The sequence below is a fragment of the Vulpes vulpes genome, chromosome 13 (genome assembly GCF_048418805.1).
Source record: "Vulpes vulpes isolate BD-2025 chromosome 13, VulVul3, whole genome shotgun sequence".
NCBI lineage: Eukaryota > Metazoa > Chordata > Mammalia > Carnivora > Canidae > Vulpes > Vulpes vulpes.
This window is the reverse complement of record NC_132792.1, coordinates 40,675,460-40,701,865: the sequence shown is the minus strand read 5'-3', so window position 1 is coordinate 40,701,865 and position 26,406 is coordinate 40,675,460. Positions and strand designations below refer to the sequence as shown.

General features: G+C 38.6%; 1 protein-coding gene across 5 annotated transcripts in view; it reads left to right on the top strand.

Annotated features, from left to right (window-relative positions):
• The window catches only part of TMEM67 (transmembrane protein 67), a 61,617-nt gene extending 38,019 nt beyond the window's left edge, over positions 1–23,598 (top strand). The window contains exons 17-29 of one of the 5 annotated variants that reach the window (XR_011996576.1): positions 748–846; positions 1,109–1,195; positions 1,885–1,984; positions 2,074–2,213; positions 4,064–4,204; positions 8,087–8,167; positions 8,649–8,765; positions 13,553–13,650; positions 16,487–16,603; positions 16,710–16,814; positions 17,382–17,484; positions 21,224–21,366; positions 22,397–23,598. Coding sequence is in view for 2 of the 5 variants with exons in the window: in XM_026013634.2 (XP_025869419.1) it covers positions 748–846; positions 1,109–1,195; positions 1,885–1,984; positions 2,074–2,213; positions 4,064–4,204; positions 8,087–8,167; positions 8,649–8,765; positions 16,487–16,603; positions 16,710–16,814; positions 17,382–17,484; positions 21,224–21,366; positions 22,397–22,477 (1,314 nt within the window). In the remaining 3 variants the exon portion in view is untranslated. Of the gene's footprint in view, positions 1–747; positions 847–1,108; positions 1,196–1,884; positions 1,985–2,073; positions 2,214–4,063; positions 4,205–8,086; positions 8,168–8,648; positions 8,766–13,552; positions 13,651–16,486; positions 16,626–16,709; positions 16,815–17,381; positions 17,485–21,223; positions 21,367–22,396 lie in introns of all 5 variants that reach the window. The other 4 variants (XR_011996577.1, XR_003237273.2, XM_026013634.2 and 1 more) reach the window with 4 other exon arrangements.
• Positions 23,599–26,406: the final 2,808 nt, after the last annotated feature.

Below are 26,406 nucleotides of genomic sequence, written 5' to 3'. Positions count from 1 at the left end.
ATTTTGATGTTGAAATATCTCCTCCAAATATGACCCATCTGATTTATTTATTTATTTGAGAGGAGAGAGAGAGTACAGTGAGAGGAACAGAGAGGGAGAGTCTTCAGGCAGACTCCCTGCTGAGCATGGAGCCTGACTTGGGGGCAAGGGTTCTGGTCTCTACTCTCAGAGTTCAAGAGAATTTGCCACACAGAAGAAGAAAAGAATATTTGATGAAACAATAATCAATGTCCATTTCATTCTACAGAATAATTGCAATGCAAGTTAATCATGGAGTAAGTGGTTGAAACTGGCAGATGAGGCTAAAAAGTCCATTTTGGTTTAGGTTGTGAAGGACCTTTTGGGCTGGAATTTATTCTTTAGCGGAGAGTCTCTGTACATTTTTAGAATGTACAATTTACATTTACAGTCCAATTTACATTTTAGGAAACTAAGTCTGGTGGTAGTATAAAGGATTGATTGGGGTGGGGGCTCCAAACTGTGAAAGAATTAAGAAGCATTATAACTTTCTTAGATGGTGAAAGATGAGAAGGGTTTTGTAAGACAAGTGCTTTTGGGAATGGACGGAAAGGCACAGATCCAAAGGAGTCCAGGAGGTGGCCACCGTTGGGCTTTATAACTGAGTGATCCATGGACATGTGAAACAAGGCCTCAAGCTTGAGAAACTGGGTACAGAATATGTTACTGAAAGTGATGGTATAAATAGACCGAGTCGATAACAGCTATAATTCTCTTTCTAAATTGCAGACAGTTATGAAATTCTTGGTGTACTATGCTGGTGATCTGGCCAATGTTTTCTTTATCATCACTGTGGGAACAGGTCTTTATTGGCTTATTTTCTTCAAAGTAAGTGAGTTTCTGAATTTAACCTAAATGTTGATACTTGAATAGATGGTAAGCTGTCATTATGAAGGAACTACTTTTATTTGGGTGTATTTCTGATCCAGAGTACGGCAGTACATGCTACACCACCATTCCTTGAATGTGCTGTTTATTAAGTATCACCACTTTCCTTTTCTATGCTTTTTTTTGGGGGGGGTTTTAAAGTGTGCTTATTAAAAACCTTGAATGGTCATATTTACCATTACCAGGGTAATTTTTATCACAGGCACAGAAATCTATCTCTGTTTTGCTGCCAGTCCCGTCTCAAGAAGAACGTCTTGTTACTTATGTGGGATGTGCTTTTGCTTTGAAGGTAAGTTTTAAAGGACAGGTCCCTGATAAACTTATAAGTCTTTAAAATTAAAATGATTTCAAAATTTTCAATGTAAAATTTAGCTGATTTTAAAAGAAAGCGTGAATTATTTTATTTTACCAAGGGTATCTACTTTTATCTATACTAGGTGGTTCATTCTGAAAATCCAGCTTAAATAATTGTTCTAAGAAGCCATGATAAGTAGTTTTAGATTAATACAAGTTATAGCTAATTTGATAAAGTGATATTTCATTATATGACTTTCTTTTCCCCTATTTTAAAGAAGGGACTACAAATTAATGTGTATGAAAATTTTGTGAATTTGGCGATTCCATGTTATTTTAGTGATTCCCTAATGATATAACTTCATTTGTCATTTGTGAAAATTGTATATTCTTGAGATAACAGTATATTTGCTTCTTAAAAAATAATAATTTTTTTTTAAAGATTTTATTTATTTGAGAGAGAGCGCACAAACGGTGGTGAGGGGTGGGCATGGGGGGAGAAGCAGACTCCCCACTGAGCAGGGAGCCTACACAAGGCCAGATCCCGGGACCCTGAGATCATGACCTGAGCTAAAGGCAGACACTTAACCAACTGAGCCATCCAGGCGCCCCCAAAAATCAGTATTGTTTTCATAAACAGGCTTAGTGTGGATACTTTTAAAGTGTTTTGTTTGTCATTTTCAGGCTCTGCAATTTTTGCATAAGCTTATGTCCCAGATTACCATAGATATATTCTTTATTGATTGGGAGCGACCTAAAGGAAAGGTTCTTAAAGCTGTTGAAGGTAACTGAATAACCATTGTACCAAAATTCTTTTGCTACTTTTTCAGAACAAAGATGAAACCCTTTTACTTATTTTATCTCTCTGACCAGGTGAGGGTGGTGTTCGGAGTGCCACAGTTCCTGTGAGCATATGGAGAACATACTTTGTAGCAAATGAATGGAATGAAATTCAGACTGTGAGAAAAATTAATCCACTCTTTCAAATACTTACTGTCCTCTTTTTTTTGGAGGTATAAACTTTTGTAATTTTATGTGACTTTTGTATACCTCATAAATACTAATTTTGTATAATTCCAGATACATTTTCACATTAGTGGAAGAGTTTTCTAAAGAGTTTTCTGAAGTTATCAAGCCATTATGAAGAGTGTCTTTTAAAAATTGTGTTAAAATACACGATATGAAATTTATCATCTTAATCATTTTTAAGTATGCAGTTCAATCCTATTAGGTACATTCACATTGTTGTGCCATCAACCCCTAGACTAGCTCTTCTCTTTTCTTTTCTTTTCTTTTCTTTTCTTTTCTTTTCTTTTCTTTTCTTTTCTTTCTTTTCTTTTCTTTATCTATCTATCTATCTATCTATCTATCTATCTATCTATCTATCATCTATCTATTTATTATCATGAGCAGGGGGGAAGGGCAGAGGGAGAAGCAGACTCCTCACTGAGCAAGGAGCCCAGTGCAGGATTTGATCCCAGGACCCTTGGATCATGACCTGAGTCTAAGGCAGACACTAACTGAGCCATCCAAGCACCCAAACTCTTCATCTTACACAACTAAAACTTTGTACCCATTAAACAGTAATTGCCCATTCCCCCTCCTGGCAGTTACCATTCTGCTCTGTCTCTTTCAGTTTAACTATTCTAGATAAGGAATGGCTTGTAAACTACTGGTTTGTATCCAAATCCCCAGGGAAACTTTTGTGAAAAGCTTCACCACTAGAGATTGTGTTTGATTGAGTAGCTCTGAGGTGAGCCTAGCTATCTATATTTTGAAAAAAACTTCCTCTCTAACTTACGTTCTTACTTGAATTAGAATTCTGCATTAGAACTACTATTAAAGGTGAAAGTTTTTAGCACATTCTCACTGAACGCCCTATGGATCCTATACTGCGGACCTTACTCAGTGCCAAGAGCTGGGGCTCAGCTGTACTATGCACAGAGAATGGGTACATGTTATGATACCTTTACAGTTATTTCACAGATCTGGCTGGTATTACTGAAAAGAAGTATTCTGTACTGAGTATGAGACTAAGCTGTGAAAAATGTTTATATAGGTAATAACTTTTCTCGGGAATTTGCTGCTTATATAAAGTTAGATATGAATTATTAACTCTTATGTCTGCCTTCCTTTTTCCTTCCTTTCTTCCTTTTTCCCTCCTTTCCCTTTCTTTCCTTTTTTTAAAGCCAAGAGAAGAATATATATGCCTCCAAAGCATTTGAACAATTTTTCAAAAATTCATTTATAGTATTGTCTGTTAAGTGTTTTATAAAGAGCTTTAAAATATATGAAAAAGATTTTTTTTAGTTAAGCACATTTAGAAAACAGTGGATTCAATAAATCATGTGGCTTTCTTACTGTAAAACTTCCCAGAGCCTTTATTCTAAGAGAGTGGAAGGCATGGACATGAGTATACTGTACAGACCACATTTACTTAACCATGGCTTCCTTTTTTCAAAGAAGTTACCTTCCTCAAAAGACATTTTGGAAAATACTGTTTAAAACTATAAAGTATTTTACATAGTACCTGGCATATGTTAAAAGTATGTGAAATACTGGTTGTTCATTGGTAGTTTACTGAAGAAAGTTTTATTCTTTTGATGAATTTTTTGCTTTTGTCAGTGTATATAATAATACAGTTATATTTGGCCCTTAGTCATATTGAAGAGAATTCCAAATGAACTAAATTTTGCTTTGTTATTAAAAAATACTGAATAATTATTTTTACTTAGGTTTCTACTGTTTGTATAATCTTTTGTAAATATTTTAGCTTTTAAAGTTAGAAATAGGAACATCTCATTTTCAGAATAAAGCTATTTTCTTCATCCATATCTGTTTAAATTTTTCCTTTTTACTCCAGGTTGTGGGATTCAAGAACTTAGCATTAATGGACTCATCTTCTAGTCTTTCCAGAAGCCCACCTAGCTACATAGCTCCTTACAGTCGTATTTTGAGATATGCGGTATCTACTGCTCTTTGGCTAGTCATTGGAATTATACAGGTAACAACAGATTATACTTTTTGGCAACATTGCCCTTCTGTATTTATAACTATTGCATACTAATTATCTTTAAATATTGACCACACCCTGGTTTCTACAACAGAAGGAAGGTGATGGTGAGAACAACAATAATAGCTAATAGCTAATTCTTACGTAGTGTTATTATCCAGGCACTGTGTTAATTAATTGCATTGTACATCTTAATTTTTATAGAAGCCCTCGAGGATAGAGTCTATAAAATAGACCTCATTTTATAGATGAGGACACTGGTGCACAGAAAGGCTAAATAGTTTGCTAAAGTCATGTAATTAGAGATTGGGAGAACTGGAATATGAACCCAGGCAATCTGATGTCAGAATTCACATTCTTATCAATAGTGGGCTCTGAAGGATCTTTCAGAGCCTGCATTTTTCTAGTCAGAGGATGGCTTAGTTTAAACAAGCTGTAGGGATGGCTAAGCTACCCTTAATATTTTCTCCCCCCCCCTTTTCTAAAATACAATTTATTGTCTACATTTGTATATCATGACCAGTAGCCCTTGTGAAATTTTTGTTGAAATACTTATTGAGAAAAATGAAAATAAAAATAAACCTCAGCTTCAAGTCCTGTGACTCTAAACTGAGGATCATTTTTTTTTTTTTTAAGATTTATTTGTTTATTTGAGAAAGGAAGAGTGTTTGCGTGTACCAGTCGGGCAGAGGGGAGGGACAGAGAGTGAGGGAGAGAATCCCAAGCAGGTTCTACGCCCTGGAACTCCCCAGCATGGGAGCCTGATGCAGGGCCCTGCATGGAGCTCAGTCTCTGAACCCTGAGATCATGACGTGAGCCAAAATCAAGAGTCAGATCCATAACTGACTGAGCCACCCAGCACCCCATCTTTTCTATGGTCATTTCCTTTATTGTCTTAGACATTAAAAAAAAAAGAAAGGAAGGACAGAAGCATCAGCTAAAGCACTTAACTCTTATATCTATACTTCTTTCTCTTACTTCCAGACATTCCCATGAATGGAAAGAGTTTCTGTTGGATTAAAAATTCCTTTTATGTTTTAAGTCAGCAAATGAACATGGGACCTGTAGAAAGATCAGATTGAGGGGCAGCCGGGGTAGCTCAGTGGTTTAGCGCTGCCTTCAGCCCAGGGCCTGATCCTGGAGACCTATCAAGTCCCACGTCGGCCTCCCTGCATGGAGCCTGCTTCTTCCTCTGCCTGTGTCTCTGCCTCTCTCTCTCTCTCTCTCTCTGTCTCTCATGAATAAATAAAATCTTAAAAAAAAAAAAAAGATCGGTTTGAGCTACCTCTAACCAGACAAACAAATACCTGCCTAAAACAGCCTATTTTTAAACATGGTTTGGGATTAAAATGCAGAAATTCCTATTGAATTGGTTCCAGGTGGCATTCTGTAACCTGAGGATAGACTTTTAAAATTTACATTTATTTTAAATTGGTGACACTTGTTTCAATTTGAAACTACAGAGATAGATCCAGTGAGGGATAGCTTAACAATCAGAAAAGAAAGCCAAACAAATTAGAATTTGAAATGAGATAGGATCAAGAGAGTATGGGGTTTGATGTTTATCTTCAATATAATAGTGAGAAAATAATTCATTTTAAAGATATACCAGTACACATTTTTCTGAGTAGATTGGATTCATTTGGATGTAGAGAATTTAGAAGAATACCATCTGATGCTTTTCATATTTGGTTGAGTACAACAACAAAAACAACAACAACAACAAAATAGCAGTGGCTGAAGTTAAAATGACCCTTACCTCTCCCATGAGAAAAGAGAGTGGAGATGTGCAGTGCAGGGTGGCTCTATGGCTGCTGCCCAGGACATCCATCTCTCAGGTCACCTGGTGGTCCATAATGGCTGGTGGAGTTGAAGGAGGGAGTTGGGGAGAACAGTGCACACTCTCTTTAAGAGCCTTCTCAGAAGTGCTGTTGAGCATCTCCTTGGCCAGTACTTAGGCACATGGCCACACCTTGCCGCGCTGGTACCTTCCAGTTGGGCAACAGTGTGCGCCCACTCCAAGGAGGGGTCTGTCACTAAGGAGAAAGGGGAGGGGATTGTTGGGGCAAAAACTAGGCATCTCAGGCACCACCCTCTCACCTCATTCTCTCACTCCGCTATCATTCTGGTTATATTTCTCTCCACGATAACATTCTAGGTTTGTCAGGGTTTGTTCCTCAAGTATCTTTAAGAGTTCCTTTAAAAATGTGCTATAGCTCCATGAATTTGTCCATAAAAAGTCTTGTTGTAGCACCTGGGTGGTTCAGTCGGTTAAGTGTCATAGTGACTCTTGGTTTCGGCTCAGGTGGTGATCTTGGTCCTGGGGTAGAGCCTGGCATTAGGCTCTGTGCTCAGCTTGCAGTCCGCTGTCCCTCCTCCTCCCCCTTTGTCCTGCCCCTTCCCTACACATGCATACAGTTGCTCCCTCTCTCTCTCTAATAAAAAAATAAAATCTTTTAAAAAAAATCGTTGAGCGGCTCAGTTACGCATCTGCCTTCAGCTCAGGTCGTGATTCCCAGGGTCCTGGGACCAAGTCCTGCATTGGGCTCCCTGCTCAGCAGGGAATCTGCTTCTCCTACCTTTCCCCACTGCTTGTGCTCTCTCTGTCTCACACGCTTTCTCTCAAATAAATGAATTTTTTACAAATCTTTTTTTTTAAAAGTCTTCTTGATTCTCATAATGTTAGTCTTTGTTTGCTTCTTTTATTTCCCTAAACCCAGCTTCTTCAACTTTTAAGTGGTATTTTTTTAAGTTGCTGTTTTTCAGGTCCTTTACACAGATTTAAAACAAGACAAGTATATACAAGTATATAGAATGTTAGGGAAGTGTGTCCAGTAAATCAGCTGATGTAGATTATTTATTCATTCATACATCGGAGTACATTTTATGTTGTAGGCACCGTGCTGGGCTCAAGGATATGCTTAACAAGAGCAAGCTACAGATTGTGGCAAGTGCTGTGAAGGGCATCAGTAGGGAGATGAGATACAGAGTAAATGAGGAGAGGCAGGTTGGAGTTACAAATGGGGGACACCTTTCAACTGGATGGTTAGGAAATGTTATCTTTCTCTCAAATATATCTAAGTAGGTCTAAAGTATTAACTTTTCTCTTTTGATTTATAAAATAATTTCCTTTTCTGGTATTATTAAAGCTAAGAAAATACTTGAAACCATTCCATTTCAATATTTAACGCATTATCTGCAGTTGAAGTAGAATATTTGATATATGCTTTTTATGTGCTACTCTGTCAGAATGTTAATTTGAAAAGCAGCAAGTTTTCTTTTTTTTTTTTTTTAATTTTTTTTTTTAAATTTATTTATGATAGTCACAGAGAGAGAGAGAGAGGCAGAGACACAGGCAGAGACACAGGCAGAGGGAGAAGCAGGCTCCATGCACCGGGAGCCCGACGTGGGATTCGATCCCGGGTCTCCAGGATCGTGCCCTGGGCCAAAGGCAGGCGCCAAACCGCTGCGCCACCCAGGGATCCCAAGCAGCAAGTTTTCTAATAGCTTTGAAATTTAGGAGATGGGCAGGACTGCAGAACTATACATAAATCTGGCCATTAATATATTGTTTATGCTAAATTTTTTAAAGCCCCTCTCTCCCTCCAAGTTTGTCCTGTTGTGTTTTAATGATACAGAAAAGTTCTTAAAATTCAAAATAGGCTCCCTCAATAAATTTCAACACAATCCCAAAACCTTATTTCTTTGGCAGAGGAATCAGAAATGATAAATAGGATTTTATCCCACAGGAACCATTTAAAGGCCACTGTGTTCTTGGGTGGACTTTCTTTTTTCTTAAGATACTAAATTGTGGCTATAAAAGAAAATTAAATTTTAAAAGCTAATAACCATGAACTTGGCTTACTGTTTCAGATCATGTTCTTTGCTGTCTTTTATGAGAGATTTATAGAAGATAAAATTCGACAGTTTGTGGATTTATGCTGTATGAGCAATGTAAGTACTTTCTGACTTTATCTTGCAACTGTTATTTTTCCCTTTTTAAAGGTCATGAGTACATTAAGAGAGGCTCTAAAAGTGATTTGGTATGATTGAATTTTTTTAGTCCAATTTCCCACTGATTGCTAATTCCAGAGATAGTTGTAATGAGCTACAAGTTAATGTTTACTGCCTTAGTTTCTTCTTCATTTGCAATTTCTTAATTATGAATTCCTTCTCCACCAAATGATTCACTCAGCAGAGTCCCTGAAAAGTTTTCATATATCAATCTTAACACTTCCTTTCTTAGAAAATATCTTCAATCTCTTTTCAACTTTTTAATAATAACATAATTACCCTTTATTACCTTATTGTCCTATTTATATATTTCCCAAGAATTCAACCCTCTTTATTTTGAGAGAAAGGAAGCAATTTTTTAAAAAAACTTAATTTTTATTGTTTTCTACATGAGTTGCTGTTTGTTTTTCTCTTTTTATAGATATCAGTGTTTCTGTTATCCCACAAATGCTTTGGATATTACATTCATGGTAGATCTGTACATGGGCATGCAGATACTAATATGGAAGAAATGAATATGAACCTTAAAAGAGAAGCGGTATGAGTATATTTAACATCTTTCAGTTTTTAATTGAAAAATGGGTTCGCTTTTCTTAATCTAGGATTTGTAGTAATATTTTTAAAAATTCCCCATTGATTACTTTTGAAAGTTGCTAGAGTACCCAACCAACTCATTACACTGAACATTGATAAAGGGAAAGAATCAAATTTCATCCTACGGTTCCTATATGGACTATATTTTAAAATAACCAGAATATTTTGGTTAAATAATTTTTAAGCACATAAATAAGAAACAGAGACTAATAAACCCCTAAGAAATGTATAGTCATAAATAAATACAGGTAAAAAATCGTATTTTTTCCCCTCTTCAAAATACTTTGTTTATTTTGAAATATAGTTCATGAGGGGAAGTTCTTTCCATGAGGGGAAATTCTTTCTTATAAAAGAAAATAAAAGGAACTCTTACTTGGTAAGTCACCATTTTGTAGTGACTAATGGATTATTACAGATAGGCTACAATGCAGTGGATGCTAAAACAATTAAGTGAAGGCTGACAGGGAGCTTTATAATGAAGAAACAGATTGACATAGTCTGAACACACTGGCTCCATCTTACTACAAGTAAGAATTAGGAGAACCAACATTAATCACTATCAGTTATAATGTAGTAGGAAGTACATAATATCGCTCATGAAATATTCTTGCCTAAGAAAGTGGAACCTGAATATAAATAATCAAGCCTCTAGATCTAACCACCAATTTATAGGAAATAGAAGAGATAGAGGGATAAATTAAATAGTATCATAGGAAGCAATTAGCCATACTCAGAATGCAGGATGTCTCACAGGACAGATGACCCAGTGTCTCCAGCAAATCTAAGGTGTGTAAAGAAGAGGAGTGGTGGTGGAGGTGGGGGTGGAAGAACTGTTAGATAGTAAGAGAAATTTAGAAACAAAACAGTACAATATGTAGGCTTTGGATCCTGATTCAAACCAATAATTAAAAAAAAAAAATCCTTGGGAATAATCTGGGAGACTTAATTTAAGGACTAAATATTAAATTATATTAAGGAATGATTAATTTTATTAGGTGTGAAAATGGCATGGTGGGCTTTTTTGTTGTTGTTGCTAAGACCTTATTAGTTAGAGATATATACGAAAGTATTTACAGATTTGGGGTTGAGTGATGGATGGTTTACTGTTCTTTGTATTATGTACATTAGAAATTACACCTGGTTTTGAAAAGTTAAATGTTAAAAAAGAACATTTGAGATTGAGAGATGACTTTTTAAGCATAAAGAATATAAAGGGACTATTAATTGATTTTACTTCATTAATGGAGAACATTTATGTGGCCAACAATCCTATAATAAAAGCAAATTTGGCTAGAATTCCCATAACAAATATGATAAAGATACTGATAACAATATTGAAAATCATAGAAATCATTAAGCAGATGGTTAAAACCTCAATGGAAAAATGATAAAATAATTTTTAAGCACATAAATAAGAAATAGAGACTAGTAACCCCCTAAAAATGTATCATCATAAATAAATACACGTAAAAAATGATATTTTTTTCCCTCCCTCAAATTAGCTTAGTTTTTTTTTTTTAAAAAGCTAATACATAGTAGTACCAAGGACATGATGAAATGAGCACCCATAAAACTACTGGTCTCAGGATAAATTTTTACAAATCTTCTGGAAAGCATTTGGAAATGTATATACGAAGAGCTTTTTAAGAGATCATTATCTTTGTCTCACTAATTCTGTGAATCTCACTCAAGGAAATAATTAGCGATGTGAATAGCTAATTGGGTTCAGGATCTTCATCACAGTGGTTATTTATAAGGGATTATTTAAAAGAGAATATTAAATCAGTTGGTTTTCTTACTCAGTGAAATTCTTAGGTAGACATAAAAATCATGTTTTATAGAATATTTAATGACATAGAGAGTTGCTAGGATATAATGTTAGGTGAAAAAGAAATCGACGTTGTTGGACCCTGGCTCACGGGTGCCAACGTGTCCTGGTGGACGCCCCAGAGACTCAGACCCCAGACAGGCAGATGCAATTAGCAAGAGGGTTTATTGAACGTTTGCACAAATGGGCTCTCCGCCTCCGAGGAGGAAGAGAGCCCCGATTAGCAATTACAGGTATCTTTTAAAGGTAAAAGAAAAAAAAAAAAAACGCTTAAAGACAAAAGAACCGCGGGAGTCGCATAGCATCCAGGTTGATTTCTCAGAAGGTCAACATGAACCTATTCAGGGACATTCCAATCAGGGTGTGGGGGGAAATGGTTTTCTTATCACAAACAGAATGCTTTTTGTTGCTAAAACTTCAGGAAGGCACCTGGATGGGCTGCCTCTGGATTGGGGCTGATTCCACTTACAGGGGGGGTTTCTTCATTCCCTCCTCTTTGTTTGGGCTGATTTTAACCTTAAAATCTTAGGGAACATTTATTTTTTCAGTTTGGAGGGCCCGACATTGTTAATACCAGAGCTTGGGTAATGGACAATTTTTCTCGGATGAACTGGAGCAGCCGGTTAAGGATGCAGGGGGCGAAAGTTAGCAGCAGGAGCAGGATAACTAGAGGGCCCATAATGGTAGAGATTAGGGTGGTCAACCAGGGAGACTGATTAAACCAGCTTTTAAACCAGCCCTGCTGGGCCTCCCGGTCCCTTTGTCTTTTATTTAGCCTTTCCCTGAGCTTGGCCATGGAGTCTCTGATGACTCCAGAATGGTCTGCATAGAAACAGCATTCTTCTCCTAGGGCCGCACACAGTCCTCCCTCTTTCAGGAGTAGTAAATCCAAGCCTCTCCTGTTTTGAAGTGCTACTTCTGAAAGTGAGGTGAGGGACTGTTCTAACTTAGAAACGGACTGCTCTAGTGCCCGTAGATCCTCATCTACAGCTGCCTGGAGTTCTATATAACATCGTGAGCCCTGGATCAGAGCAGCTGCGCCAGTACCCACCCCAGTAGCGACCCCTAGTCCCAACATAATGACTAGGGTTAGGGAGACAGGTTCGCGCCGAAAACGGGTGGGATGTTCATCATACTGATTTTCTAGAGTTTCAGCAGGGTGATAGAACACCCTGGGTATGATCTGCACCATGACACAGAAGTCGTTTGAGCTATTTAGAACCTTAGCTGACACACAGGGGGTGAGGACTTTGTTGCATGCCCACCAAGTTCCCGGCTGGGGCTCCAGGTAAGAGTCAGTCCCTAAAATCGGGGCGGTAGTATTGCAGAGTTCCTGGTAACCCCGGGTGAGTATAGTTAGCCTTGACAGTGATGTAATCCCAGGAGGAGGAGGGCCTCTCATCCTGTGTCTCCCTAGTCTCGCACCCCCAATTTTTACAATAGAAGTATTCCCCTTCTCCACAGGTGGGATTTAGCCTGCGATCTCTGTGGTACCCGGGACAGACATAAAAGGGAAGAGTGCTTAGCATGGCCCTTCTGTCAGGCGTGCCACATCCTCCCTATGGGTCTAATCCCAGTCGCCCTGGAGGGCTTTCTCGGTTAGGGGCTCTAGAGGTGTCGAAGTATCCCTCTAGGTCCCATGGGCTAGGGGCCCCTATGGTTACCTTGCATAGGTCAGGATATAGGTTAGGCCACCAGGTTCCCACGGGGGCGGTCTTAGTTATAGACCAGACCTCATCACCCCCAGACGTTAGTACCTGCCAAGTTAACCTTTTGAGGGCATGAGGGTCACCTTTGGCGGAGGTGAAGAGCGCTAGGAGAGGTAGGAATATAACAACTGTCATTGAACAATTTTTGAAAGTCTTATCTTGAGCGGGTTTTGGGTGCGGTGGAGCTTCCATTGGGGTGGCTCGCCCGGTCCGTCCTGGCTGGCGTCAGCGGTGCTCGTTGATGGGGCGCGCTTGACGTGTGAGGCATGGACCCAAGCAGCAATGCCGTCTACCTTTAAGGCGGTTGGGGTGGTCAGTAGTACAGTGTATGGGCCCTTCCAGTGGGGCTCAAGCGTCCTGGACTGATGTTTCCTGATGTAGACGGAGTCACCGATCTGGAACGGGTGTGGGTCGGTTGTGTCTCCGGGGCGGTAGACAGCCGCAAGGGGTTTCCAGATCTGGCGCTGGATAATCTGGAGCGCCTTTAGCCTGTCCTGTAAACCGGGAGTGTTAGCAAGAGGGTCAATAGCAGAATCTAGTAAGTCCGTTACTGGTGGGGGACCTCCATAGAGAATCTCGTAAGGAGTTAGCCCATGGTGCGCGGGAGTGTTCCAGACTCGGAACAGAACCATATGGAGGAGTTGGACCCAGTCTCTAGTGCCAGTCTCCAATGTCAATTTGGTTAGGGCCTCTTTAATTGTTCTATTTATTCTTTCTACCTGCCCTGAGCTCTGGGGTCTGTATGCATAATGTAATTTTTAATTTATCCCCAGTAATCTGGCCACCAACTGACTTACCTGGGAGACGAAGGCGGGGCCGTTGTCCAACCCTATTACCTTGGGCAGTCCAAACCAGGGGAACATTTTTTCTAGGATTTTCTTGACAACCACCTGGGCAGTTTCTCGTTTGGTGGGGAAGGCTTCTGTCCATCCTCCTGTGGGCCTAGTGCAGCGGCTCGTGCTGTTTCATCGGCCATCCTGTTCCCCCTCTGCTACTGGGTCGTTTCCTCGCTGATGCCCCGGACAGTGAATTATCTACCACGGCCGCCCCGGCTTTAAGTTCACCATTTCGTAGAAAGCTACTCCCCTCGGTGTACCAGGTTGCTTCAGCATCTGGCAAAGGCTGGTCCGTCAAGTCCCCTCTGGTGCCATGGACCTTGGCTAGGATCTTTTACACAATCCTGTTCTGTCTTAGCCGCTATGAGCAAATCATCCACGTACTGCAGAAGAACGAGTTCCGGATGGCCAACTCCGAATTCTGCCAAGTCCTGATGCAAGGCTTCGTTGAACAAGGTGGGGGAGTTTTTGAATCCCTGTGGTAGCCTTGTCCAAGTGAGTTGTCCTGAGAATCCCGTCTCAGGATCTTTCCATTCAAAGGCAAAAATAGGCTGGCTTTGAGAGCTTAACTTTAGGCAAAAGAATGCATCTTTAGATAGAGCTCAAGGGTCCTTCTGCCTCAGTTAAAACTGAATGTTGAGTTCCCCTTAGCAACCAGGAAGGTCACTGGTTGACCCCCTCACTTTAAGGGTTATCCGAGGCTGGGGGGGGGGCCCCTCCTGGCCCTGACATCCCTAATCTTCATCCTCTAGGGACAGTACAGGAATGGGCTTCTTCTTAGGTCCCTGCGTTTGGCCCTTCTTTGGACAATCTTTAACCCAATGTCCTTTTTCCTTGCAGTAGGCACACTGGTCTCGTTCAACCCGTGGTTTTCTTTTGTCTCCCAGGTCCTTACTCTGTCCTGACTTACTCTGCCCTGAGCCCTGTACTACGGTGGCCAGTATCCCAGTCAGTTCTTTACTGCGTTTCCTCTCTCTCTCTCTCTCTCTCTCTCTAAGTATACATACGGTAGCCCTCCATTAATCTTTCCAGAAAACCTGCCGGCGTCTCATCTTTTCCCTGCACTATAGCAGGTACCTTTGCCAAATTGGTGGGGCGTCGCCCTGCCCTTTTGAGACCCGCTAGGAGTACCTGGTGATAGAGAAGGAGCCGCTCCCTCCCAGCAGCAGTGTCGTAGTCCCAGGTCGGGCCAACCAAGGGGAAAACATCCTCGATTTCATTAGGCAGCTGGGGCGGCCTCCCATCTGCCCCGGGGACGTTTTTCTGTAGACGCACTGTCTCTCCTCCGTGGTGAGGAGAATCTGCAGGAGCTGATCAGGGTGCCCATTGGGTCCTGGCTGAAAGACCGGGGCCTTCACCTGCAAGATAATATCAATATTAAAAGTTCCATTCCTGGGCCACCCGACGTTGAGAGTCGGCCACTCTGAGGAGCAGAAGGTGACCCATTTTCGTCTTCTGACTTTGACCGAAAGGTTGTGTGCCCGGCCGGCGACTTCTTTCCAGTGATCTAGAGTGAGGCTTAAAGGGGTGGTTACAGTTTGCCCCGCGGGTGTAGAAAAGAGGTGAGCGGGGAGGAGGAGGACAGGAAGAAAGACACAGAACAGACAGACGTACACAGATGACAGGACTGGCGCAGCAGATTCAGATGGGAGCGGTCGCGAAAAACGACCCTCCCCGAAGAGGAGGGAGTGCCGGAGGGAGTGCCGGGGCTCCGTTCCTCTTCCAGACCACTCCGGAGTCCGACTCCAGAGGGGGACCAGGGGTCTCGGGCACGTCTGCCTCCCCCGCTGGTCCAAATACAGAATACAGAGTACAGAGTCGTGCAGGCACAATACAGACCCGGCACAATACAGACCCGGCCAGTCAGACAAACAGACGAGACAGATATGACATTTAGCGAGCTCGGTCTTACCTCCTACCGATCTTAGGATTGAGCCTGGGGCGTCTCGGATCCCGGACGAGCCCCCAAATGTTGGACCCTGGCTCACGGGTGCCAGCGTGTCCTGGTGGACGCCCCAGAGACTCAGACCCCAGACAGGCAGATGCAGTTAGCAAGAGGGTTTATTGAACGTTTGCGCAAACGGGCTCTCCGCCTCCGAGGAGGAAGAGAGCCCCGATTAGCAATTACAGGTATCTTTTAAAGGTAAAAGAAAAAAAACGCTTAAAGACAAAAGAACCGCGGGAGTTGCATAGCATCCAGGTTGATTTCTCAGAAGGTCAACATGAACCTATTCAGGGACATTCCAATCAGGGTGTGGGGGGAAATGGTTTTCTTATCACAAACAGAATGCTTTTTGTTGCTAAAACTTCAGGAAGGCACCTGGATGGGCTGCCTCTGGATTGGGGCTGATTCCACTTACAGGGGGGGTTTCTTCAGACGTGATCCCAGTTTTATGCTATCTATATCTGTATGCCTGGACAAAGAACTAGAAATAAAATACCTTAAAATACTTGTATCTCTGGATGTTGAGATCATAGGGGATTTTTTTTTCTTTTCTTTCTTTTCTGTACCTCTCCATATTTTATAAATTCTCTGCAGTACCATGTAATGTTTTAATCAGGAAAAAAAAGCTTTTATTATTTTTTTAATTAGAGAAATTCACTGCATGTAGACTTCCTTTCAGTCTGTAGAAAACCAAGTGTTATATTTGCAGATTAAATTTAGACAAAGAGGTTATTAATATTAAGCTCTGGAATAAGCAAATAAGGAAAGAGAAGGGAGGCAGGAGGACTTGAGCTGACCTTGAAGCATGGATGGGAAGTAGCTAGGGGGTGAGGTAAAGCAAAATTTTGCATTTTGATAGTTGTCAGGATTCAGGTTGTGTCAGGAAGACCTGAAATGGATATCTGGTCAATGACATTAACTGTTTAGTCATATATCATGCTACTTTTTTATTGTATTTAATTAAGGAAGTGTTCTAAAAGTTTTTAGAAAATAAAAAAAGACTATTTATAAAAGTGTTTAAGATTAGACTTTTTGACAGGCACTAAAGAGCAATAAAATGAATCATAAAGGAAGCTACAAATACCAATACACAATGAATTTAGTGTGGATTTTTAAAAGTAGGATACAGGAGATGATACAGAGACCTGAACGGCGTATGACAACATAGAAATTAGTAAAATCCAGGGGGAGTGGGAACCTTGGGTAATGTCAGAATCTCTGTCTCAAATATAGTTTCAGTAAAATTTCAGGTGGTCTTGTAATGTGATACTAACTAAAAGAAAAGTGTTGTATTTTCTTTTTGAAATAGGCAAAATTTTCATGATCTTTAAATTTTTAACTTTTCAGGAAAATCTGTGTAGCCAGAGGGGTTTGGTACCCAACACAGATGGTCAGACTTTTCAGATTGCGATTTCTAGTCAGATGAGACAGCACTATGACAGAATTCATGAGACACTGACAAGGGTTTGTATAAAGTACAATTCAGGTATATTTTGCCAATATTTCATCTTATTTAAAAACCAAGAAGGTAAGACATGTTGCATTTATTCTTACCTCTTTTTCACATTAGAAAAATGGCCCTGCCAGACTATTGAGTTCATCAGCAAGCACTTTTGAGCAGAGTATAAAAGCATATCATACTATGAACAAATTTCTTGGCTGTTTCATCGATCATGTATGTATGTTAGCATTTATATTTCGACTAGAAGCAAAATATAATTTTAAAAATTTAACCAGTAATGTTATTTAGTTAAATAACAGTTATTTTAGTTAACCAGTCAGTGAACTTAGAACCCTTCTTTTTTCGCCTATCAAAATTAATACAGTGACTTAAGGATAGAGTTTAGGTTATATAAAAATAAGGTGACATTTTATGCATCTATTAGCATAATGATGATTCCCTTAAAGTATGCCTATGCTGCAATTTTGTTAGCTAATTACTAAAATATTATTATATTTTTTATTATAGAAATATGCTATGTTGTGGTTGGTTGTATTCCTGAAAAGCTTGTTAAAAGTTGATTTTAAGTATAGCCCTAAATACGACTAAAGACATTTAAAATTTAAAACATTTCTGAAGAAAATCTTGTTATAAAGCACATTGTAGTAAGACCAGTCTTTTTAAAGAACAGATTTTCTTCATGTACTACTCATTTTTCATTTTCTCTCTTTCTGATTTACATTAGTTGGGAAACATTTATTTCATGCTGTTTTTGAAATAATGCTTATCTTTTTATATTAGGTTCATAAGGAAATGGACTACTTTATAAAAGATAAATTGCTTCTTGAAAGAATTCTTGGAATAGAATTCATGGAACCAATGGAAAAAAGCATCTTTTACAATGGTATCCTTCAAATGCCTTTGCGGAACTTGATTACTATTTTCAAAGTTTGAAAAAAAAAGAGTACTTTAGTTATTTTTTTAAATTTTATAATTTTATATAAAAACAAAGGAAACATAATGAACTTAGTTAACTTCATGGTATGATAGTACTTTTCCGTGTTCCATTTTATTATGTCATGTAGTAGGAAACAAAAATGTAAAAGATAATTATTCTGAAGAAAGTGAAAAAATTTCAAAATCAGAGATAGACCCAGAAGAGAGAGAGTAAAACACAAAAAATTCAGATTTTTAAAAAATTTGAGTATAATTGACAGATGATGTTGCATTAGTTTCAGGTATACAGCCTAGTGATTCAGCAACTCTGTGTTATGCTCTGCTCATCACAAGTATAGCGACCATAGCATCATGAAATGACTATTGCAGTACCACTGACTGTATTCCCTGTGCTGTACCTTTTATTCATTCCGTAGCAGGCAGCCTGTATCTCCCACTCCCCTTAACCCATTTGTCCTTCCTCCTACCCCCTCTCCTCTGCCAACTATCAGTTTTCTGTATTTATAGTTATGATTTGCTTTTTGTTTGTTTGTTTATTCATTTGTTTTGTGTTTTAGATTCCAGTGTTAAGTGAAACCATGTGGTATTTATCTTTTTCTGTCTGACTTATTTTACTTAGAATAACACCTTCTAGATCCATCCATGTTATTGCAGATGGCAAGATCTCACCCTTTTATGGCTGAGTAATATTCCTCTGTGTGTGTGTGTGTGTGTGTGTGTGTGTGTGTGTGTGTGACTATATAGATCTGTATATCTCATTCTTCTTTATCCCTTCATCTGTGAATGAATACTTGGGCTTGCTTTGGTACCTTGGCTACCGTAAATAATGCTACAATAAACATAGGGGAGACTATATCTTTTTGAATTAGTGTTTCTGTTTCCTTTGGGAAAATGCCCAGTAGTGGAATTACTGCATCATATGGTATTTCTACTTTTTAATTTTTTTAAGGAACTTCCATACTGGTTTCTGCAGTAGCTGTACCAATTTACATTCCCACCAGCAATGCACGAAAGTTCCCTTTTCACCACATCCTCATAAGTATTTGTTATTTGTTATCTTTTTTTATTTTAGCCAATCAGACAGGTATAAAGTTTTCATTGTGGTTTTGATTTGCATTCCCTGGTGATGTTGAACATCTTTTCATGTGTCTGTTGGCCCTCTGTATGTCTTTTTTGAGAAAATGTCTCTCAGATCCTCTACCCATTAACCCCTTTTCAGGTATGTCATTTGCAAATATCTTCTCCCATTCAATAGGTTGCCTTTTTTGTTTTGTTGATGGTTTCCTTTACTATGGAAAGCTTTTTATTTTGATGTAGTCCCTATAGCTTATTTTTATTTTTGTTTCCCTTGCCTTAGAAGACATACCTAGGAAAAATGTTACTGTGGCCAGTATCAAAGAAATTATTGTATATGTCTAGGAGTTTTATGATTTCAGATCTCACATTTAGGTCTTTGATACATTTTGAGTTTATTTTTTGTGTTTGGTGTAAGAAAGTGATCCGTTCCATTCTTTGAATATAGCTGTCCAGTTTTCCCAACACCATTTATTGAAGAGATTGTCTTTTCCCCATTGTATATTCTTGCCTTCTTTGTCATAGATTAATTGACCATGTAACTGTAGGCTTATTTCTAGACTCTTTGTTCTGTTCTGTTGATCTATGTGTCTGTTTTTGTATTATATCTTGAAATCTAGAACTGGGATACCTCCAGTTTTTCTTTTGTTTTTTCTTATCAAGATTGCTTTAGCTATTTGTCGTTCTATACAGATTTTAGTATTATTTGTTCCAGTTCTGTAAAAAGTGCTGTTAGTGTTTTTAATAGGGATTACATTGAATCTGTAGATTACTTTGGATGGTATGAACATTTTAATAATATTAATTCTCCCAATCCATGAGCATGAAATATCTCGCCATTTGTGTGTAGCACCTTCAATTTCTTTCATCAGTGTTTTATAGTTTTCAGAGCACAGATCTTACACCTTCTTGGTTATTTATACCGAGGTATTTTATTATTTTGGAAATAATTGTAAATAGAATTGTTTTCCTAATTTCTCTTTCTGCTAGTTCATTATTAATGTATAGAAACGCTGCTGATTTCTGGGTATTAAGTTTGTGTCTTAAACTGTACTGAATTCATTTATTCTGATAGTTTTTTGGTGGAATCTTTAGGGTTTTCTATGTATGGTATGTCATCTTCAAATAGTGACCATTTAACTCTTCCTTATCAATTTAGATGCCTTTTATTTCTTTTTCTTGTCTGTTTGCTGTGGCAAGGATGTCCAGTACTATGCTGAATAAAAGTGACGAGGGTGAAGATAAAATTCAGATTTTATGGGAATGTGCAGTCAGTGGAAAACTAATAAAACACTTAAGAATAATATTTGTGATTAATCTTTAACATTTAATTTTTCATTTTATCCAAATTCGTAAAAATTGTAGGTATCTGTGATAGGAATAGTGCCTACATCTGGTTTCCTATCATTAAAAGGGTAGTATATATGTCACTTTTAATGTGGCTGGATGACCTCCTATATGGGTTGGTAAGAATGACCTATGTCCTGGCTTGGGTATCACTTATTCATGCATTATTGAGTGTCATGTGTCGTGCCAGTCCCAGGATACATAGCACAGACCAGTGAGCATCTTGAATATATGAGTGGGGTGATGCTGGGATGGAAGTCTCTGCAGACACAGGTTACACCAGGTACGAATAGTGAGTGGGAAATCTAACCAGACATACAAACGAGAAGAAACCACATGGAAAAGTTTGAACTGCATCCTAAAAAAAGTTGTCAAGTGGGAGGATCAAGGGAAAAGAGGCAAAGATATTTGTACAGAAGGGGGAAAGGGCATTCTATATTTATGAATTTTATGATTGAAGCCTGATATGAAGTGGGACATAGTAAGAGTGCATGAAAGATAAAGAGGCTGGAGAGCAAATCCCAGAATCCTTGTCTGACACTCTGAGGCATACCGGCCGTCCCCTTATTTTAAAACAGGAGTTCCTAACTGGGTATCCATGAACAGCTTCATTGGTTCCTTGGATCTCCCTGAAATTACATGCCAGATTTGTATATATGGACTCCCTCCGCCCCCTGACTCTGGTGAAAGGGTCTGTAGCTTTCATCAGAATCTTAAAAGAGGGTTTACATCCCAAGAAGAACAAACCCCTCCTTGTGGAATGAAAAGAAAAGAGGTCTTGGAGCAAAACCTCAGAGGACTAACCGTTAAGACACAAATTATAACTCACTATGCACTACTCCGTCCTTGCTGGTTTTGTTTTTGTGTTTTTAACTTTGTCTATCTTAGAAAATCTAAGATTCTTTGACCTTTAGTTACATAAACAAATAAGGGATATTCATTACCTGGTCTTTGGAAGGTATTAACTATATATACTCACACTACTAGCAATTACCAACCCTTGGTACAAGTGTTAAAAATTTTTTATTCATTTATTTATTTTTAATTATTTTTTATGAGCAGAGTTCCGTTACTGACTTTTGAGATTAGCAAATTTTAATACCCTTTAATTGTTTTTGAAAGCCATAAAGTATTATAAGTAGTAGCTTCTGTTATGTTTTTTTAAGTACCCAAATTTTAACACCAGAAATTTATCAGAAGCTTATTCTATTTTAAAGTTTTCTAAATTATATCTTATACATTGCTTTTTTTTTTTTTCTTAATAGATGAAGGATATTCTTTCAGCAGTGTTCTATATTATGGAAATGAAGCCACTCTTCTTATTTTTGATCTGCTGTTCTTCTGTGTTGTGGATTTGGCTTGCCAAAATTTTGTTCTAGCGGCCTTCCTTACATACCTGCAACAAGAGGTAAGTTTAAAAATATTTTCTGGATTTTTTTTCAAACAGATACTTTGGAAGTAGATATTTTATAGCAGAGAATAACAATGTCTGCTTTTATCAGGAATTTGTAAAGATTTAGAATAATTATCCCCACCAAAAAAAGAAGAAACATTTGAATCAACTACACTCTCCTCAGGGTCAGTGAAATACTGGGGTCTTGTGGAAATAAGTTGCTTGAACAACTGTGAAAATAAAGGAAGATACTTAAATTGCTGATCTCCTAGATGCCAGAAGTAGCAGTAATTAGAACCTGAAACTAATTTTACCATATATATTAACTAACTAAAATTTAAATAAAAAGTTGAAATTAAAAAAAAAAAAGTAGCAATAATGAGAGTTCCCTTCACCCTCTGCACCAGCTGTTATTGTAACAAAAAGACAAGCTCCGGAGGGCAGGGGATGGGAAAGGGCAGGGCATGGGAGATCGGGCTCAGGACTCAACCACAGAGAAGCCCCTTTGTTGTGACAGTCACACAGTTTCTACCTGTGTGGTTAAAACAATAGTTGCTGGATGGGTATGGAACCTGAAGTGGAGATTTTAAAAAATGACAAATTTCTCTGGAAATGTTATTAATATCACTCAAATTTTCCCCCATTATGTCAAGGAAGTATGAGTTAGTAACATATAATTAGTCTTTGACAGAGATCTAAGATTACAAGCAAATTTTATCCCTAACAGTGCTTTTGATGTTTCCATAGCTTTTAAAGCTAGAGGTAAGTTGCCTTCAAAATATTTGATAGTATATTCCGTGAACATGAGAGGACTTGTATTAATTCATTAAGATATATTCTAAATAGGAATATGCACTTGTTTGGTATTATGAAAGATGATAAATACTCTTGAAATAATTTTGTGCATCACCATGGAATACGGATGCCTGATACATGAAAATAAATAGTTGACAGAATTAGCTAGGTTAAGTTAGATATTTTAATTGATGTGCATATGTTTCTTTATATATTTTTCCATTCTGAATTGTTTTAATTTTTTTTCCAGATTTTTAGATTTATACGTAATACAATAGGACAGAAGAATTTGGCATCCAAAACATTGGTGGATCAAAGATTTTTGATTTAATTTTTTGAATAGATCAAGACCATATAGTTATGGCAAAAATAGTCATAATTATCAGATTAGTTTGCCATAGTTTTTTAAAACCTTGAATACAAATTTTTCTATTTTTATTTGTTTTCTAAGCTAAAGAAAGATTTATTTTTGTAATCTATGGATTCATAACTTCTTTATGCATATATACAGTGGTATAATGAAAAATGTTGTTTTCCCATTTGTGATGGTATTTAATTCAAGAACTCATAAATTAGATACACTGACAGTGGGGCAAAAGAAATCTAAATGTTGCTGTCAGCATAACACTTTTTAATGATAAAACAATCCCATCATTTGTCTCTGTAGATAATTTTATAACCTGGGATTTGCCTACATTTTCTCGCTTTGACAAGTTTATTCCAAGTTCAAGCAGTTTTCAGTTCAGTGTTTTCTAGTTTTTACATATGTTATGGTAATAAATGTTGGAAAATGCTTTCAAGTACTTAGAAATTTGAAATTGTATATTGCTGACTCGATTTGCCTCATTTTAATTGCTCACATTGGCAGTGGACTGATTCACCACTGGATTAATAGGCATCTCATGAAATGGTACATATTCATTATTTTTTATACCTATATCATTGTGTCAATATGTCCTTCCCATCAAGAGTGTATATTTCTTAATTATCATTTACATTTTTTAAACAAGCCATAATGTGTGACATTTCTCCCAATATAGTTTTTTATACATTTTGAATTACTTAGCATTTTAAGAGCACTCGCAAGGTTTTGTTCCTTAGTTATGTTTAAAGATTATAAATAACCATAAATTTATCATGTTATATTGACAAGGTGACTTACTGAAAACACACTTAGGCTTCATAAGTCAGTAGGCCTGTATTTATTTGGATCCAAAACTACACTCAATGTAAATTCTGAGCCATGTAGTTAATAATTTTCCATGATATGATTTTCATTGCATACCATTTGAAAGACATCCTTGTATTCCAGGTATAATGATCATTGACCTCCAACCATCATTTCTTACTGCCTTTTCTGTTAATGCTGTGTAAATACTGAAATATAATGCTATGTAAATATTGTTTATGTTTTTGAGTTGAAAATATGAAATAAATCCTTAGATGTTTCCATTTCCTGTTTGATTAATGTGTATTTCATGAAATAACATTTAGGAATGAACAACACTATTGCAGCAGGCGTCCCCAGTCTTTGCCAAAGTTGAATCTTTTACATGTCTTTGAATCTTAAGGATGACAGAAGAGAAAAAAGGGGTAAGAAGCTAAACATTTGAAACTACAGTTTCTGAAGGGTCAAAGTACAGGAATGCCTTTATAAAAGCTACAAAGAGAAATAAATAGTATAGATTTTTAAAACCACTTGCTCAGAAGCATATGAGAGAAATCAAACTCTTATTCATACATGAGAAGTTAATATTAATGTGAATGTTTGAAAATGGGAATTTCAAAAAATAGGATCAGTCAGCTCACCTAATTAACACAGAGAAAAGGCATTTTGAAGAATAATTTCACACTGGTTTTACACAATATTACTTTTTATTTTGGTTGGATACATAAAAATGTGTTCAGATTTTCACACACTGTTGATTCCCCTGTTCACATTGCTACAATTTAAATTCTGTGATCAGGTGCCTAATGTTCCATTAGATCCATAATCTTTTGTCTATTTCTGTAGCACTGATTTACTGTACTTTCTATCTTATGCCCCCAATTTTACTGACTGCCTAGAAACAGTTGGTAAGTCTCCTCATCATCTGGTAAGGAAGCAAAATCTAGGTTCACCCAGAGGTTCTTCATAAGCTGCTGTGTGTTTAGTGTCCCCCACAGAAATGCCCAGGCCCCTAGCATGGTTCTGTGGATCAGTCTCTGTGTTATGAGAAATTTGCCTATTTCTCTGGCACTGCTGTCCTAACACCCCCTTTTGAGAAGGCTCTGCTGGTTACCTAGATTGAGAAGGATTCAAAATGATCACTAATTCAGTGGTTGCAGGCACAAAATCGGTCTTCCTTTTGTTGTCTGCAAATATTGATGAAAGCTGAAGGGAAATAAATAGAAGTCAAGGAGCCATGTGGCTTAATGGAAAATGCTCCAGATTTAGTAACAGAAGCCTTGGATTCAAATTAGAATTTTTGCCCCCGTCACTTACCAGCTTTGGGACCTTAAAACAAATCATTTGAAATCTTTGAGCTTTAGTCTGCATCTCTGCCATGGAAATAATATCCTTGGTTTACCACTTGTGGTAAGGATTAGCTCGTGAAGATAAACTTATGGCAGTGAGTAAACTAAACACTGGAAGTTTTAGAATTTTTAGTTTAAAACATCTGCCTTGGGGCAGCCCAGGTGGCTCAGCGGGTTAGCGCCGCCTTCAGCCCAGGGCGTGATCCTGGAGACCCGGGATCAAGTCCCATGTCGGGCTCCCTGCATGGAGCCTGCTTCTCCCTCTGCCTGGGTCTCTGCCTCTTTCTCTCTCTCTCTCTGTGTCTCTCATGAGTAAATAAATAAAATCTTTAAAAAAAAAAAAAAAAAAAGGAAAGTCTGCAACAGTTTAAAAAAATAAAACATCTGCCTCCAAGTATATTTTCTATCTTGCGAGTAAATTAATTCCATAATACTGAAACCCAGATTACTGATCTCAGTAACTGACCAAAAAAAAATAACTTCCGAGGCTTAGTTCCGCTTCAGCCTTCTGGCCTCACCAGGAAGAGGTCTCCCCCTTCCCCAGTAGATGTCACAGCGGTCGGTGACGGGAGCCAAGAAGGAGCTGTCCTCACACCACGTTGTAGGATGGTTCATGGTACAGATTAGGAAAAAGGGAAGAGAGGGAAATATTGTGTTTGGGAGAGAGAGTTACTCACATATTTATTCATTCAAACAATATTAACACCTGTTCCCACTCCAGAGCCTCTCAGAAGGGTCTTAGAATTGGTAGAGGAAGCCGGTGTATTAACCAATAATTTCAGTGATCTGAAAAGTGCTACAGCCACCAGGGTGTGATGGGAAAGCTCCAAACTGTGCATCCGTGGTCATTAGGACTTCTACCTGAGAAAGGCGGCATTTGACCTGAAGAGGACAAGGGCAGTCAGAGCAAGAACAGTCCGTATTTGAGATGAAGCATGCAGCAGACGGGCACTTACAGGTAGTTTGTATTATAGAACACGTGTTCTTTATATTTTTAAAGTTTGCTGTATGTTATGATGTTTTGACATCTTAATTTCCTCTGGCTATAGGGAGACTTAAACATGTTTTCTAGGATTGGAATCTCAGCAAAGGGCGTAGCCAGGAACATGCTTTGACATGCAGACTAACCCTCTGCGCCCGCCCGGTACACCCCAGGAAGCAATATTCCTCTGCCTTAACCATCCCAGACAGGCAGCTTAGCACCAGCCCTTAGAGCCCATTGTAGCTTAGAGCCCCCTGTAATCATGCCAGCTAGCTCATCCTGCTTACCTGGCCTGCCTTGCCTTTCCTGCAGAAATGCAGAAACTAATAAAGGCTGGGACCTAGGTTCCCCCTTGCCCCTGTTCTGCCTCCCAGCCAGCAGTGGTGCTTCCCCGGGGGCCCATGTGACGTGGGTGCCTGCTTGGCGCATGGCGAGCCTCTTGTTTCTAGCACCTGTGAGTATGATCAGCTTTGTTTTCCCGAGCCCCTCCTGTGTTTCCTTGTGTGGCCCCACCCGACTGACCATCACACGGCAGAACCTGGAACAGTACATTTGGGGGTTTGGGAGGGAGATGAGGTTGGAAAGGAAGGTAAGAGCTGCATCATGAAAGAGTTTTGCATCAAGCCACAGCGTATGAAGACTTCAAGCCAAGTTTACCAGCTGAATATTTTAACACTCCGAAGAGTGAGTGAATGCACAGAGGGGGTGAGAAGGGATCCTCCACAGTCAAGTCACCCTGCAAGAATTGGTGATCCAGGGGC